This window comes from Anomaloglossus baeobatrachus, chromosome 4 (assembly GCF_048569485.1).
Source record: "Anomaloglossus baeobatrachus isolate aAnoBae1 chromosome 4, aAnoBae1.hap1, whole genome shotgun sequence".
NCBI lineage: Eukaryota > Metazoa > Chordata > Amphibia > Anura > Aromobatidae > Anomaloglossus > Anomaloglossus baeobatrachus.
Window position 1 is genome coordinate 592,210,356 of NC_134356.1, and position 17,791 is coordinate 592,228,146.

The 17,791-nt window shown below is 48.0% G+C and overlaps 1 protein-coding gene across 2 annotated transcripts in view; it reads left to right on the forward strand.

Moving 5' to 3' along the window:
• The window catches only part of TACR1 (tachykinin receptor 1), a 425,739-nt gene that overhangs the window by 245,079 nt on the left and 162,869 nt on the right, over positions 1-17,791 (forward strand). For both annotated transcript variants that reach the window (XM_075346141.1, XM_075346140.1), the window contains exon 2: positions 6,565-6,762. In XM_075346141.1, coding sequence (XP_075202256.1) covers positions 6,565-6,762 — 198 coding nt within the window. The remainder of the gene's footprint in view (positions 1-6,564; positions 6,763-17,791) is intronic.

Here is a 17,791-nt window from a genome sequence, read left to right on the forward strand (position 1 = left end):
GCCCAGTGGATCCACCTCCCGGGTCTGCCCGTCCATCTGGCCCTAACAGTAAGAACAGGCCATGGATCCCGCCGAAGCACTAGCGGCCTTGCATGAGGAACTCCAACGCCAGCGTGAAGTCCAGACCCGCATGCTGAACTTTATGACTTCCGTGGACACCCGCCTGACCACGCTACAAGCGGCAGTCACGTCTTCAACATCCCGAGCCTCCACTAGTCAATCCACGGCTCCCGCTCCCGTGGCAGCCTCCTCGGATGCTTCCAGACTGCGTTTGGCCTTACCACCCCGGTACGCCGGAGATCCCAAGACCTGCAGGGGGTTTATAAACCAATGCTCCCTCCATTTCACGCAGCTGCCACATTTGTTTGCCTCCGACCAAGCCAAGGTCGCCTTCATCATGTCTCACCTAGAGGGCGAGGCACTGGCGTGGATGAACCCCTTGTGGGAGAAGGAGGACCCTATGACCAAGAACCTCCAGGAGTTCCTGCAGGCCTTTCGCAGCACCTTTGACGAACCCGGACGCGCCTCCGCGTCTGCTTCATCTCTTCTCCGGTTACGTCAGGGAACTCTGACGGTGGGTCAATACGCCATCCGTTTCCGCACCTTGGCTTCAGAACTCGGGTGGAATAACGAGGCCCTAACAGCCGCCTTCTGGGAAGGACTCTCGGGTCGAATCAAAGATGAGCTGGCTGGACGTGACGTACCCTCCACCCTGGACGCCCTGATTACCCTAGCGACTCGAGTGGACATACGCTTTCAGGAGCGGTCCAAAGAGGTGTCCCGTGAGAGACGTCCGGTAAGGCATTCCTCTCCTCCACAGAAGCCCGCCGTACTCCAGTCAACGGCCTCTGGTGTCTCCGTCCATGAGCCCATGCAGATCGACCGTGTGCGACAGTCTGAACAACGTCGAGCAGAGCGGCTCGCCAAGGGTCTCTGCTTCTACTGAGGAGAGGGCACACACCTGCTACGCGCCTGTCCAGAGAGGCCGGGAAACTTCAAAGCCTAGGGTTGGTAGGAGAGGCCACCCTAGGTGCTGGGACTCTCTCAGACCCAGTTACATGGACTGTGCAAGTGACAACGGGAGAGACGCGGTTTACGGCTGAGGCGTACCTCGATTCGGGGGCAGCAGGCAATTTCATCCAGCAGGCCATGGTGGACAAGTACCAGGTGCCTGTTACTCCACTCGCCAAACCTCTTGTGATTGCCTCTGTGGATGGGAGACCCCTCTCTGACACCATCTCCTGGATCACCAAGCCGCTTGAACTGCGTATCGGTGCTCTGCACACCGAGAACATCGCTCTCTACGTCCTCCCACATATGTCACATCAAATCCTGCTGGGCCTTCCTTGGTTGCGGACACACGAGCCTTCAGTCAGCTGGGGCACTGGTGATATCACTCGATGGGGGTCTTCTTGCCATGAGAACTGTCTGAAGACCATACAACCTATCCGGCGACCTCTGGTTCCCGAGTCCCTACCGGGACTGCCCTCAGCCTATTGGTCCTTCGTGGACGTCTTTGATAAGAAGGAGTCCGAAGTACTTCCGCCACATCGTCCTTACGATTGTGCCATTGACCTGCTCCCGGGAACTACACCACCTCGAGGACGGATATATCCACTGTCTCCAGCCGAAACAAGGGCCATGTCTACATACATCACAGAGAGCTTGGCTAAGCGATTCATTCGGAGATCCTCCTCTCCTGCTGGAGCAGGCTTCTTCTTCGTAAAGAAGAAAGAGGGCGACCTTCGCCCATGTATAGACTACCGGGGATTGAACCTAATCACCGTAAAAAACAAGTACCCCCTGCCGCTCATCCCCGAATTGTTTGATCGGCTCAGAGGAGCTCGTGTGTTCACCAAGTTGGATCTTCGGGGTGCCTACAACCTGGTCCGTATCCGCTCAGGGGATGAATGGAAGACCGCGTTCAACACTCGCGATGGGCACTATGAATACTGCGTGATGCCCTTCGGCCTGTGTAACGCACCAGCAGTCTTCCAAGAATTAGTGAACGATGTGTTCCGGGACCTTCTCTACGTCTGTGTGGTGGTATATCTGGATGACATCCTTGTCTTCTCTCCGGACCTCCAGACCCACCGAGAGAACGTGCAACTGGTTCTACAAAGACTGAGAGAGAATCGTCTGTACGCCAAGTACGAGAAGTGCGTCTTCGAACAGTCTTCTCTCCCCTTCCTGGGATACCTCATCACCGATACCGGACTGCAGATGGATCCAAAGAAGGTCTCTTCCGTTCTCAACTGGCCTCCTCCTTCTGGACTGAAGGCAATCCAACGCTTTCTGGGATTCGCCAACTATTACCGCCAGTTTATTCCTCACTTCTCGGCCCTGACTGCTCCTCTTTCCGCCTTGACCAAGAAGGGGGCTAATCCAAAGGACTGGTCACCTGCGGCCGACGCCGCGTTTGGCTCTCTAAAGCGAGCCTTTGCCTCCTCTCCTGTACTCCACCGTCCAGAGTTAAACCGCCAGTTCACCTTGGAGGTGGATGCCTCCTCCTCGGGAGCCGGAGCAGTGCTCATGCAGAAGTCCTCCTCCGGGAAGATGGTGACATGCGGTTTCTTCTCCAAGAGCTTCTCAGCGCCTGAACGCAACTACACCATCGGTGACCGAGAGCTATTGGCAGTCAAACTGGCTCTGGAGGAATGGCGCTATCTTCTGGAAGGAGCTGTGTACCCAGTCATTATTTACACGGACCACAAAAACCTGGAATACCTGCGGACTGCTCAGCGACTGAACCCACGGCAAGCCAGGTGGTCCTTGTTCTTTGCCCGGTTCGACTTCCAGCTCCATTTCCGACCCGCGAACAAGAATGTACGCGCTGATGCCTTGTCTAGGTCTTTCATGCCCATGGAGCAGGAGGAAGAGACATCCCAACCCATCATCTGCCCTAGCAAGATCATTCCGGTGGCTCCTGTCACCCTGGCCCAGATACCGCCTGGGAAGACTTATGTCTCTGAGACTGACAGGCAAAAAGTGTTACACTGGGGCCATGCCTCGAAAACAGCCGGTCATGCAGGTCAAAAAAGAACATGGAGTGCGATTGCACGTCATTACTGGTGGCCATCTCTTCGCACGGACGTCGCCTCTTTTGTCTCTGCCTGCTCCTCCTGTGCCAGGAACAAGACTCCCAAACACCTGCCATATGGCCGTCTTCTGCCTCTGCCCATACCCTCAGTTCCCTGGCAACACATAGCGATGGACTTTATTACGGACTTGCCATTGTCCTCCGGACACACAGTCATATGGGTCGTGGTGGATCGGTTCTCTAAAATGGCCCATTTCGTTCCTATGGCTGGACTACCCTCTGCCCAGGAACTCGCGGACACCTATATACATCACATCTTCCGCTTGCATGGCTTTCCATCACACATAGTGTCCGACAGAGGAACTCAGTTCACCTCCCGCTTCTGGAGGGCTCTCTGCAAACATCTGGGAGTGACTCTGGACTTTTCTTCGGCCTACCACCCTCAGTCGAACGGCCAAGTGGAACGGGTCAATCAGATATTGACCTCTTTCTTACGACACTACGTCAACGCCCATCATGACGATTGGTCCACGCTTCTTCCTTGGGCTGAATTCTCCCATAATCACCACATCAGTGAGTCCTCCTCCAGTTCTCCCTTCCATGTCGTCTACGGACTTCAGCCGTCTGTCCCATTGCCTGTATCCTCTTCCTCGGACATCCCTGCTGCTGATGCAGTACTCCGTGACTTTACAACCATTTGGGACTCAGTTAAGGCCTCCCTTGCATGTGCATCCCTGCGGATGAAGAGACACGCGGACAAGAGACGTCTGGATCCTCCGTGTTTCTCTCCGGGAGATCTCGTCTGGCTTGCTTCCAAATACATCCGACTGAAGATACCATCCTACAAGCTGGGACCTCGCTACATCGGACCGTTTAAAGTCCTCGGCAAGATCAATGAGGTCTCCTACAAACTACAGCTCCCGGCCACGATGAGGATACCCAACTCCTTCCACGTCTCTCTGCTCAAGCCGGTTGTCCTTGGTCCCTTCTCCGCTGCCGCCAGTCCGGCTCCTCCTCCTATTGCTCAGGATGACATCTATGCGGTAAGGGATATCGTGGCCATGAAGACCGTACGAGGTCGACAGTTCTTCCTGGTGGACTGGGAAGGGTATGGTCCTGAGGATAGGTCCTGGGAGCCCAGGGAGAACGTGGGCACTCCTCTGATCCGTGCCTTCCTGTCCCGGTTGCGGGGAGGGGGCGTGGGGGGGGTACTGTCACGCTCCCCGGGTCCTCTGCTCCGCTCCCCGAGTCCTCTGCTCCGCTCCCCGGGTCCTCTGCTCCGCTCCCCGGCTCACCTGCCACGCTCCCCGCTCTTCAGCCTCCAGTGCCCGCGCTTCCCAGGCCTCCTGGTCCCCGCTCCCGGCGCCCGTCGGCTTCCCAGTCCCTGGCCGGCTCTGCTGCGTCCTCCTCTCAGCTTCCTGCCCTGGCTTCTGGCACCCGGGCCGCGCGCATGCGCATTAGGGCGCGCGCGCGGTCACTGACCCTTTCTTAAAGGGCCAGTGTCCACTGACAGGAAATGATGCACACAGGTACAGGGTATAAAGGGGGTTAATGTCCAAGGGAGCGGGGCCTGTTCTTCGTGTTTTCCCAAGCTAGGAGTCAGGTCTCCTTGTGTTCTGTGAGATACTTACCTCTCTGTCTTCTAGAGCCGATCCTGCATCGCCATCCGGTCCTGCTGTATCTCGAACCCCGAACGCTGCCCATCTGCCATCCTGACAGTCCGTACCATCTCGGTTCCCTGCGGTGACCCGTCATCTCGCTCCAACGGTTCCGGACCCCGCCTGACATCATCACGGCTTCCGAACCTGAGCTCCGTCACCCGGACCACCATCAGTGACCTCGTGGTCCCAGGGACTTCTCCATTGTGTTCCAGTGCATGGACTGTCCTGCTACCTAAAGTGCTCCGGCTACCGGACTCCTTTCCCTCATCGGGGAGTTCGGCCCAGTGGATCCACCTCCCGGGTCTGCCCGTCCATCTGGCCCTAACAGTATGCAACCTGATCCCTCCACCCGATGACTTAGTGGAACAGGCCACAAGCTTGAGAGCCTTGCAGTGGCCCTGGAATCCTTTCTGTAGTTTTCTGCTGTGGTGTCACCTGGGCCTAGCTGGGCCCCAGGGTCTCCACCAGGAAGCTTCACTTTCTCTTGCTGCTCTGAGGTTTCAACCTCTCTCTCTGTTTCACTCCTCACTCCTCACTCTCCCTTCTCAACTAACTACTAACTGAACTTGACCTTCCTGTCTCTGCTCTATCTAGCTGTTGGCTCCTCCCACCCAGTTGCTAGACCCCACCCTATGGGAGAAGAGATGGGTCTTACGGCCCCCCCAGCATGCAGCATTGGGGGTAGCGCCACATGAACACCAAGCCACCATGGCCTAAAATGATCACCAAGCCACCACGGCCTAAAATGAACACCAAGCCACCATGGCCTAAAATGAACACCAAGCCACCATGGCATAAAATGAACACCAAGCCACCATGGCCTTAAATGAACAACAAGCTGACATGGCCTAAAATATACACCAAGCCACCATGGCCTAAAATGAACACCAAGCCACAACTTCTGGCCTGAGATGCTTGCGCATGTGTTAAAGGGGTATTCTCATCCCCAAGACCCTATCCCAATATATAGTAGGTGTAATAATAATAATAATAATAATAATATTATTACGAAATACCTCCAATTAGAAATGTGGTATAGTTCTCCTGATATAGCTGTGTCTCTAAGGCCCCTTTCACACTTCTGTGAAAAACGTTCGTATTTTTCATGGGTGTGTTGGAAGTGCGTATGGCTCATTCATGTGTTGTGATTTTGGTAAATTAGTGTTCACCTTGTGCTATCCATGATAGCACACGGAAAGCAAGAGCTTTTTACTCACTTGTCGCCGGCACCACTGTCCCTAGTGCTGATGTCTCCGGCGCTGCTGCTTCCGGGTCCGCGGTGCAGTGAATATTCATGAGCATTATCAGCGGGCCTGGAAGCAAGTGATATTTTAAAATGAAAACCTTTTTGCTGGAGGATAAAAAACTGCGCACCTGTTCAAAGCAAGAAGCAATCTGTACCCAATAAAGTGAATGTGAGCTCACATGCTATGAATTATAGAAGCTCCAGATTTCAGCAATGTGTTTCTTTTCACACGGTGTGCTATTCTTTACCTGGTATGTTGGTTTTAGCTTCTGAAGATTATCATTGCAGGACTAGGTCAGCAAGACCAGCACATTCCCTGCTAAGATTAGCAGCTCATTGTTAATAGACATTGTATATATGGAGAGCCTGCTGTGGTGGGCTGGGGCAGCTTTCTGAGCTCTTGTACATGCTAAATCTAAAAAGTCTGATTGTGTCTTCATTCAATAATCTAAGTGATAAAACGTTGGATTCAGGGTCTCTTTGCCTACATCATGCTGCTCTCAGATGAGGTAGTAAAAACTTGCTGGCAGATCCCCTATAATACAGAATCTGTCAGCAACACAATGTAATGATCATGTTTAGGGTTACTTCTTACCTATATCTGTATTCTTTCCCAGGTATATGGCTATTATCCATCCGCTCAAGCCAAGGCTTTCTGCTACCGCCACTAAAATTGTCATCTGTGTCATCTGGGGCTTCTCCTTTTGCATGGCCTTTCCTCTGGGCTATTATGCAGATGTGGACTATATGCAGGGCCGAGACGTGTGCTACTTGGACTGGCCAGGCTATGATCTCAATCGGAAGTATGAAAAAATGTAAGTGTGAGATGTCTTAATGTTTTATCACCAAATTTATTTTTTAAACATTACTGTTCTCCAGAATCATACATAAGAAAATGAACCTATGGAACTATGTCACCTGTCAGCTTCAATAATGAGGTTTACCTGCTCCTATAGTGGAAATCTGCAGGAAAATAGCATTTAAGACTGCTTTACTGGAAGAGTGGCAACAGGGAAAAAGTAAAGTAATATTTTCCCTGCAGCCACTTGCCTCCAGTTATCTAGATAGTGCAAGGGACTGTAACAGTCACTGCTCACTGCACAATGAGTCCGCTGTAACTACTCACAGTCACATTGGCTGACAGCCTGCTTTGTGCGCGCGCGCACACACACACACACACACACACACACACACACACACACATACACACACATACACACACACACACACATACACACACATACACACACACACACTGCAGAGCAGGCTGTCATTCAATGTGTAGGTAAATAGCATTTAAAGGGACTCTAGCTCTATCTACAAGTGCATCTCAATAAATTAGACTATCATCTAAAAGTTAATTTATTTCAGTCATTACAGAGTGATCTATTTCAAGTGTTTATTTCTGTTAATATTGAGGATTATGGCTTACAGCCAATGAAAATCCAAAAGTCATTATCTCAGAAAATTAGAATAATTACCACAAAACACCTGCAAAGGCTTCCTAAGTGTTTAAAATGATCCTTTAGTCTGGTTCAGTAGGCTACACAATCATGGGGAAGACTGCTGACTTGACAGATGTTCAGAAGGCAGTCATTGACACACTTCACAAGGAGGGTAAGTCACAAAGGGTCATTGCTAAAGAAGCTGGCTGTTCACAGAGTGCTGTATCCAAGCATATTAATGGAAAGTTGAGTGGAAGGAAAAAGTGTGGTAGAAAAAGGTGCACAAGCAACCAGGATAACTGCAGCCTTGATAGGATTAAGAAAAGACCATTCAAAAATTTGGGGGAGATTCACAAGATGCACTTGTATCTCCTCCCTTCTCTGTTTCTATGAAGCCCGAGCTGACAATCTAAAGAGACGGAGGGATGGGGTGGGGTTGAGATAGAAGAAAAACAAGCAATTGGGAAGGTGTATTCAAATGTTTATGACCACCATGATGCACTGAGTGCCTGTACTTGGTTTGAACAGTCATTTTGTGCTGACAGTCCTTTAAAGGAAACTGGTCACATCCCCAAACACTATTAAACTGCAGATATGGAGTAAATCAACCCGGCTACCAGGAGTAAATTAACTTCATTACGAACTGCAGCCTCCGGCTTTCAGTCAAAGAGGCGGACCACTGCAGCTTCAGTCACTGCTCAATACATAGTGAGCAGCAGCTGTAACCACATCCCTGCACAAATTGACAGCTGGCTCTGCAGTGTATCAGTACAGATCTAGCTGTCAGTACCGGGGTGCGAGTACAGCTGCTGCTCACTGTGCACTGAGCACAGAATGAAGGTACAGCAGCTGCGCCCCAATGACTGAAAGCCAAAGACTGCTGGTTGGAATAAACTTCATTTAGCTCTGTAGCCGAGCTTTTAGTGTGGCAGCCACACAGCTCTAGATTTATATTAACACGCTGATTAACACAATATCTGCAGGTTAATATAATTTGGGAACATTACAGGTTCCCTTAAAATGTTGTCAGTTCTCCAGTAAGCCAGCCTAGTATGATGTAAGTGCTTTAACCTACAGATTACAACTATATCTGGAGGAAAATAGCATTATTTGTTTTTGTAGCTGACAGATTCCCTTTCAAACACACACAACATGTATCATCTTACATTACATTTTAATGTACAGAGGTGTCCACCTTAACCTATTCTTCACTTTGGGTAAGGACTTACGATTTTGCATGATTAAATTTAATACAACATCATGGGATGCTAGAAAAACTCTTGACAGCCTGCGATGCAGGGACGGACATACAGTACCTTGCAAAAGTATTCGGCCCCTTTGAATTTTCAACCTTTTCCCACATTTCAGGCTTCAAACATAAAGATAAAAATGTTAATGTTCTGGTGAAGAATCAACAACAAGTGGGACACAATTGTGAAGTTGAATGAAATTTATTGCTTATTTTAAACTTTTGATTAAAAAATAAAAAACTGAAAATTGGGGCGTGCAATATTACTTGGCTCCTTTAAGTTAATACTTTGTAGCACCACCTTTTGCTGCGATTACAGCTGCAGTCGCTTGGGGTATGTGTCTATCAGTTTTGCACATCGAGAGACTGAAATTCTTGCCCATTCTTCCTTTGCAAACAGCTGGAGCTGAGTGAGGTTGGATGGAGAGCATTTGTGAACAGCAGTTTTCAGCTCTTTCCACAGATTCTCGATTGGATTCAGGTCTGGACTGTGACTTGGCCATTCTAACACCTGGATACATTTATTTGTGAACCATTCCATTGTAGATTTTGCTTTATGTTTGGGATCATTGTCTTGTTGGAAGACAAATCTTTGTCCCAGTCTCAGGTCTTTTGCAGACTCCAACAGGTTTTCTTCAAGAATGGTTCTGTATTTGGCTCCATCCACCTTCCCATCAATTTTAACCATGTTCCCTGTCCCTGCTGAAGAAAAGCAGGCCCAAACCATGATGCTGCCACCACCATGTTTGTCAGTGGGGATGGTGTGTTCAGGCTGATGAGCTGTGTTGCTTTTACGCCAAACATATTGTTTGGCATTGTGCCCAAAAAGTTTGATTTTGGTTTCATCTGACCAGAGCACCTGCTTCCACATGTTTGGTGTCTCCCAGGTGGCTTGTGGCAAACTTTAAACAACACTTTCTATGGATATCTTTGAGAAATGGCTTTCTCCTTACCACTCTTCCATAAAGGCCACATTTGTGCAGTGTACGACTGATTGTTGTCCTATGGACAGACTCTCCCACCTCAGCTGTGGATCTCTGCAGTTCATCCAGAGTGATCATGGGCCTCTTGGCTGTATCTCTGATCAGTCTTCTCATTGTTTGAGATGACATTTTTGAGGGATGGCCGGGTCTTGGTAGATTTGCAGTGGTATGATACTCCTATTTTAATATGATCTCTTGCACAGTGCTCCTTGGGATGTTTAAAGTTTTGGAAATCTTTTTGTAACCAAATCCGGCTTTAAACTTCTCCACAACAGTATCACGGACCTGCCTGTTGTGTTCCTTGATCTTCATGATGCTCTCTGTGCTTTAAATAGAACCCTGAGACTATCACAGAGCAGGTGCATTTATACGGAGACTAGATTACACACAGGTGGCTTATATTTATCATCATCAGTCATTTAGGACAACATTGGATCATTTAGAGATCCTCAATGAACTTCTGGAGTGAGTTTGCTGCACTGAAAGTAAAGGGGATGAATAATATTGCACGCCCCAATTTTGAGTTTATTACTTTTTTCAAAATTTTAAAATAAGCAATACATTTTGTTCAACTTCACAATTGTGTCACTTGTTGTTGATTCTTCACCATAACATAAAAATTTGTATCTTTATGTTTGAAGCATGAAATGTGGGAAAAGGTTGAAAAATTCAAAGGGGCCGAATACTTTCGCAAGGCACTGCATCATTGGTGCATCCTGTGTAGCCGCACCGGGGCCCAGGAGTAAGGGAGCTATTTCTACCAGAGGAGATGGAATTGTGTATTTGGACTGAAAAGGTCCGGTATACTGTTTTTACACAGGGGCCCTTTTCTGTCTGTGCCGGCCAGTGTTGCAATCTTTATTCCATCCACTGGGTGGCCCCATAGAGCCAAGTATAGTATAAACATCTCCTGATAGAGTATTATGAAATCATGGTTTTTTTTGGGGTGAAGGAGTTGTTATTTTTGTTTTTGTTTTATTTGTTTATTATAAAAAAAAAAGAAAAGTTGACCATCTTGTGCCAGTAATCTAATGATATGCAGAGACAGAGGAAAAAAGGTAAAGAAAGATTAATCTGTAGAAAGCTTTAAAGACACATCAAGCATGAGGACCATTGTATAACTGGAGTCTCTGCACCTCCTAGTGCTCTGCCACTTCTGCTTAAATGGAATCTGTCAGCATCTGAGAAGAGCATGATGTAGGTGCAGAGACCCTGATTCCACTGATGTGTCACTTAATTTACTGGGTGCCGAAGTTGTGACACAATCAAAGTTTTTAAATGTAGCATAAAGCATAGCTCAGAAATCTAACCCCGCCCACACCACAGCTTCCTATGTACATTGTATATAGACAGTAAGCTGCTATTCATTGCTGGGGGTGTGATTGGACCAGGGCTTCTCTTGGGCACCTAGTCCAGGCAATAGTCAACTCCTGCTGATAAAACACAACAGCACACAGCCTAATCAGTGACACATTCCTTTAATCAAGGTTTCAGCCTCAATCTCATGTTGCTCTCAGATTACATAGCAAAAACATGATGACAGATTCCCTTTAAGGTTAATTTTTGCCAGAAAATAAAATGTTAATAAAGAGGCAAAAAGAGATGTTTGGTTGTTTTTTAACATTAATATGTGAACAATTCTATTATAATTCATTTTTACGTATGTTTATAGTGATTATCCAGAGCTTCGTTTTATGGAAACAGTCTTCCAAAACCACCTACATAGATATAATCAAATGGCAACATTCTGTGTACCAGTGGCCACCACTAGGGGGAGCTTAAGAGATTACTGAGTACTGTTTACACTTTACACATTGAAGTCAATAATGAAACAATGTGCAGTAGGGTCCTGTGCTCCTCCTAGTGATGGGCCCAAAGCCAAAATTGAGCTAAAATGTTGACAGCTACTTGATATGGATGTTACCAATGAGCAATTGCCCTATTGGTTCAGAGAAACGTGTAAATCAGTTCCTATTTAATGTGTTTCTAATGGCTGCATACCATGAAAGTGACTACTCCGTACATTTCATGCCTGAATCCTGGGCTAATGTCTTGTTAAGCCTCGCTATTCTAGACTGCAGGTCTTCTACATGAGAATAGAGAGGCTGCTCGGATCAGTTCACATTTGTGAGTTTTATTAAGTCTGCCACTATACCCTTATCTGCTATTATCGACTTGCCTCTCCGTCTACGCCGGTTCTTGGAAGAATCTTGTCCAAGCATGCATCTTTACTAATGTCTCAATGAAAGGCAGGTTTGCTTATTGCACTGAGATATTAAAGCAATAAATTAAATTTCCTCCCATCTGTTTGTCACCCACCATCTACAGCTCTATTTCCAGAGAATAAGTCTAATACATTACACAGGCCAATAAATATGCCTGTAGCCCTGGGAATTCATTTTAAAGCACAACGTAGATGTTTATGGCTCCCTAGATTTTTAATGTTAAAAGCTGCAGACAGTTGAAAAAATCCATGTTACTGTATGGATGTTACTTTGGTAAATGAGCTATTAGCTTAAAGGGGTGGTTCACTACTCTGCAATAGTGGCCACATCTCTGTAAAACTGATAGAGAAGGCTTTTTCTAAATACCTGTTGTTGCCAATTCTGCTTGTGAATGGCACTATTGCGGCCCGTTCATCCCCATGAAGTCACACCCCCCCGGGCTCCGTGACCTCTGGGATCCGATGATGTCATGTCAACTTCCTGTTGACTTGACACCATCGAGCCCGGTCCCAGTCTTCCTGAGTGACTGGGCTGTGGTTGGAGTTTCTCCGCTCATCACAGCCCAGCATCTCGCGCGTGCTCTCTCCTTCACTGCAGAGCGCCGCAAGCAGGAGCGATGCTGGGCTGTGATGAACAGAGAAACTCCACCGACAACTCAAGAAGACTGGGGTTGGCCTCAGTGGAGTAAAGTCAACAGGAAGTTGACGTGACATCATCGGATCCCAGAGGTCACGGAACCCGGGGGTCACTTCATGGGGATTAACGGGCCACAATAGTGCCGCTCACAGGCAGAATTGGCTGAACAAGGTATTTAGAAAAAGCCTTCCCTATCAGTTTTACAGAGATGTGGCCACTATTGCAGAGTAGTGAACCACCCCTTTAAGTCAGACAAAAGTAATTCAAACTATATTTTCCAATTCTCCCAAAACTTTGGAGATGGTCCCAGAGGACAGGTGAACTTGCAGCCTTCGGGAAGAGTTGGAAAATCTCCTAAATGCAGAACTTCTGGAAGGTTTATTCCAATCAGACAACTACATTGTTACATGCGATGGAAGTTCTCTTCTATGAAGAGTGGTCGAAAAACTTGTTTAAATTAGGAAACTAAGGAAATTAGGAAACTAAGACACCTCAGAGGCAACCTCATTTATAAAGAGGTGTGAAACAGTGTTTGCCCCTTCCTGATTTCTAATTCTTTTCCATGTTTGTCACACTTAAATAATCATCAAACAAATTTACATATTAGACAAAAATAACACAAGAAAACACAAAATGCGTTTTTAAATGAAGGTTTTTATTATTAAGGGAAAACGAAATCCAAACCTACAGGGTTCAGTGTGAACTAGTGATTGCCCCCTAAACCTAATAACTGGTTGGTCTAATCTTATCAGCAATAACTGCAATCAAGCGTTGGCGATAACTAGCAATGGAGTCAACGCTCTTGAGGAGTTTTGGCCCACTCATCCTTTCAGAATTGCTGTAATTCAACTTCGTTAGAGGGTTTCTGAGCAGGAACCGCCTTTTTAAGGTATGTCACAGCATCGCAATCGGATTAAGGTCAGGACTTTGACTAGGCCCCTCCAAAATCTAAAGTTTATTTTTCTTAAGTCATTCAGAGGTGGACTTGCTGGTGTGTTTTGGATCATTGTCCTGCCGCATAACCCAATTGTGCTTCAGATTGACATAAAAAACAGATGGCTGGACATTTTCCTTCAGGATTTTTTGATAAACAGCAAAATTAATTTACCACAAGTCTTCCAGGTCATGAAGCAGCAAAACAGCCCTAGACCATCACACTACCATCACCATATTTTACTGTTGGTATGATGTTCTGACTCGCCCACCCCAGGGCCTTACCTGACACAGTGTCGGGCCGGACTAGTCCGGGGTAGTCAGCGGTGGCAGGGCCCAATTCCGTGACCCTGGTAGAGTCAATTAAAAGTGGCGATATTGGGGAGGTGATGATAATAAAGTTTATATAAGATTCGTGACGCCACCTGTGGTAATTTGCAGCTATGGAGCCGCAGCTGCTGGAAGGGACTTCTGGGGTTGATGTTATGGCAGCTGAGGTGGTTCTTGCTCTCCACAGGTAGAGCGGGTACCCCGGGGCAACCTTTAGTGCTTGGTAAAGTCTATGGTGTTGTAGGTGCAGTGCAGGATAAAGCAGACAACACAGGGCTTGCAGTTAAGATCTTTACTCACTGTTTTGGTTTTGGTGCTGCAGCAAACCGGTTGCCCACAGTATGCTGGGATCCACTGTCAGGTGCCTACGCCGATCCCGGGTAGTTCAGAGGTCAATACTGGTGCACCCCTCCTGTGTCTCTTTCCTGACTGTCTTCTTAGCCTTGACTCTATTAGTTGAACTGGTCTCGGCCTCCACCACAGGGCCTGTACAAAGGGGGCTAACCGTAGTTGTATGTTGCTCCCTTCACCGGGGATCTGTGGTGGGTTGTGGCCCTGGGCGCTTGCAACCACCCTCGGCCTTCGGTGTTACTTTATGAGGAATATGCCCTTCCGTGGCACTGGAGTCCTTTCTCTCTTTCTTTAGGTGTCACCTGGGCCTAACTAGACCCCAGGATCTCCACCAGGAACTTCTTTCTGTCACTTTCTTTTCTCTTTCACTCTCCTGAGGTAACTACCTCTCTCTCCTCCTCCCTCTCACAGACTGACTCAACTTGAACTTCCTGGTTGCCTTATCTACTCACACTTTCTGACTCCTCCCACACACCCACTGACTAGGCCCCACCCACACTATTGGGACCAGAAATGGGACTTACGGCCCCATGAATACATCTATGGGGGTTGCTGCCACTATCCCTGACCCAGTGTATGCCTACCAATTGGTGTGTGTAAGTTTAGTCTGTGGACCAGCATATGACCTCATTCTTACCCAGGATGGGACATCACACCTCTGGCTGAGGTGCAATATCTCTGTGGCGACGGAAGCCTCAGGGGCGCCACAGTTCCTTTTCTGAAATGCTTTTGTTCCGCCCCAGGGCTACGGGGTACTTGGTCCCGGGCCTGGTTTTGCTGGGGAAGTGTCACGGGTGTGATGGCTGGAGCCCGGTTTCGTGACCCTAGGGGTTGCTTTAAAAAGGGTTTTATTTACAGGGGAATAGTTATAAAGTTTTTATCGTGACGCCACCTGCGGAGTGCGGCCAGGTAGAGGGCCCCGCTGCAGGGTTCTTCTCACCAGGGGTCGATGTTGATTGCAGCCAAGATGGAGTCACTCCCCACAGGCGGAGTCGTTGCCCCAGGAGGGTGGCCGCCTGGCTGATAGTGGGCAGTGGGTGCCGGAGCATGGGACGGCGTCGCCGGTAAATAATGGAAACAAGGCAAGAGCTCCGGTTCAGGTGTTTACTCACTGGTTAGGAGATTGCCTGAGATTGTCCTGGTTCACTGCTGATAAGTCTCTGGTTATCCAGTGCAAGTTCCAGGTGGTTACCGGTGTCAGTATAAGGCTATGCGCACACGTTGCGTATTTGCATGCAGTTATGCTGCGTTCTGCACTGCAGTGTAACTGCATGCGTCCTGCGTCCCCAGCACAATCTATGAAGATTGTGCATAATCCATACGCACGTTGCGTTCTAGAACGCAGCGATTTGCATACTGCCAAATCGCTGCGTTCTAAAAAGCAACATGTCACTTCTTTCATGCGCTTTGGATGCAGGTCCTGCTCTGTCTATGGTGGGGGCTGCATCCAGAGCGCATGAAATCGGCTTCTCACTGCATTCATTACGCAGTGTTTCTGCAGCGATTTGAAGCGCACATGTGCTGTTCAAATCGCTGCAGAAATTTCTGCAGGGACAGGACGCAACGTGGGCACATAGCCTCAATGTCCTGTTTGTCCTCACTATCAAGTGACTGGCAGAAGGAACTTTGGCTGAACTCCAGCTCACAAGCCCCAGGCTCCACAACGGAAAGATAAGCTGTGTGTCATCCCAGCTCTCCTGCACCCAGTCTGGTCTCAGGGGAAGTCCCGCCAGCAAAGCTCACTATGTGTCATGGCTACCTCCTCTTATACCCCATGAGGTACCCGCCCCCCAGTGGTTGTCTTGGTGACCGGGAAGTTCCATACTACTGGATGGCTGACTCTCCCTGCCCACCCCAGTCCACTCTCCCCTGTGGGGAAGGCACCGACAAACCACCTGTCACTTACCCCAGATAGATACTGCTCCTTAACTCAGTTGCAGTACCCTGTAGCGGCCAGAGCCTCAGGGGTGCTACACTGTCTTACTTCTACGGCAGATGTAATGGGACGTACACATTCCAAAACATTGAACTTTTGTCTCATCAGTATTCTCCCAAAATTCTTGGGCATCATCAAGATGTTTTTTGGCAAAACTGAGACGAACCTTTATGTTCTTTTTACTCAGCAGTAGATTTTGTCTTGGAACTGTGCCATGCAGGCCCTTTTTGCCCAGTCTCTTTCTTATGGTGGAGTCATGAACACTGACCTTTACTAAGTCAAGTGAGGCCTGCAGTTCTTTGAATATTGTTGTGGGGTCTTTTGTGCCCTCTTTGGTGAGTCGTGGCTGCTCTCTTGGGGTAATCTTGGTCGGCCAGTCACTCTTGGGAAAGTTCACCACTGTTTCAGGTTTTCCTCCTGGGGAGCAGAAAACGTGCACTGTTACTCTACTTGCAAAATGAGAGTAAGATCTCATAGGGTGTGGTTAAAATGTCTAAAAACTTTTTGAAAGTTGAAAATTCCTAAAAAGATTCAGGTAGCGTGTAAGACATACAAGGAGAGATCACAAGATGCGATGTCAGCATTAAGGGTCCCTGTACATTGTGATAGACAGCTGGCGCTATTCAAGTGTTACTGCAATAACTAAAAGCCTTTTCATGGAATTTCAAGAGCCCCTCATCTGCTCAGCAGGGCTGCCTGCACTTGTCATATGTGCTGCCATCGTGTCGTCAATGCGCTCATCTTCACTTTCACTGGATTAACTATCTTATGCTTTTGCGTAGGTTTTGTGTTTGCGCTTTATTTCCTTTCCTTTATTTCCTCCCATAAATGAATCAAAATGATGAAACTAAAAAGTGAAGTAGTTTCAGCTTAGATGCTTCTACAGTTAAAGGAAACCTATCACCAGATTTGGTCCCTATAAGCTGCGGCCACCACCATATTCCAGAATGCTGTATATAAGAGCCCAGTCTGCGCTGTATAACGTAAAAAACACTTTTATAATAGTCACCTAGGGGGACGGTCCGGTCTGATCGGTGTTGCTGATCTCCGGTCCGGTGCCTCTCTTCTGCGGTCCGGTGCCTCCTCTCTGCAGCAATTGGCCTCCTCCTGTTCTGAGGCCCGTGTTCATGATGCATCCTACATCGTGCACACTAGCTAGCATTGAGGCCCTCCACAGGTGCACTCTGATCTGCCCTGGTTAGGGCAGATCAACAATTATAGTGCGCATGCGCGAGCAGTCTTTTAACCTTTCCTCGTACCTGCGCATTACAGTATTTTGATCTGTCCTCAGCAGTGCAGATCAAAGTGCTCCTACGCAGGACCACAATGCTCATTAGGGGCTGGGTAGAAGGAGGACGGAGATCGAAACAGAGAGAAGGTGCCAGACTGGAGAGAGGAAACGCCAAACTAGAGAGCAGCGACACCCATTGGACAGGACCGCCCCCTAGATGAGTATTATAAAAGAGGTTTTTGCGTTATACAGCGCGGCCTGGGCACTTATATACAATATTCTGGAATGCTGTATATAAGAGCTCAGTAGTGGTGGCCGCAGCATATAGTCGCCTAATCTGGTGACAGGTTCCCTTTAAGAAAGTAAGAGCCTTTTCCATCATACATTGCATTCTTTCATTTTATAGGGAATAGTAGGGAAACTGCACTATTTGTTCTGACTTTATATACCGTAATGTACAAAATCTGCAACAGAGGCTTTAACACGAATGTGAATACCGCCTTAGCTCCAATGTAGATTTACTGT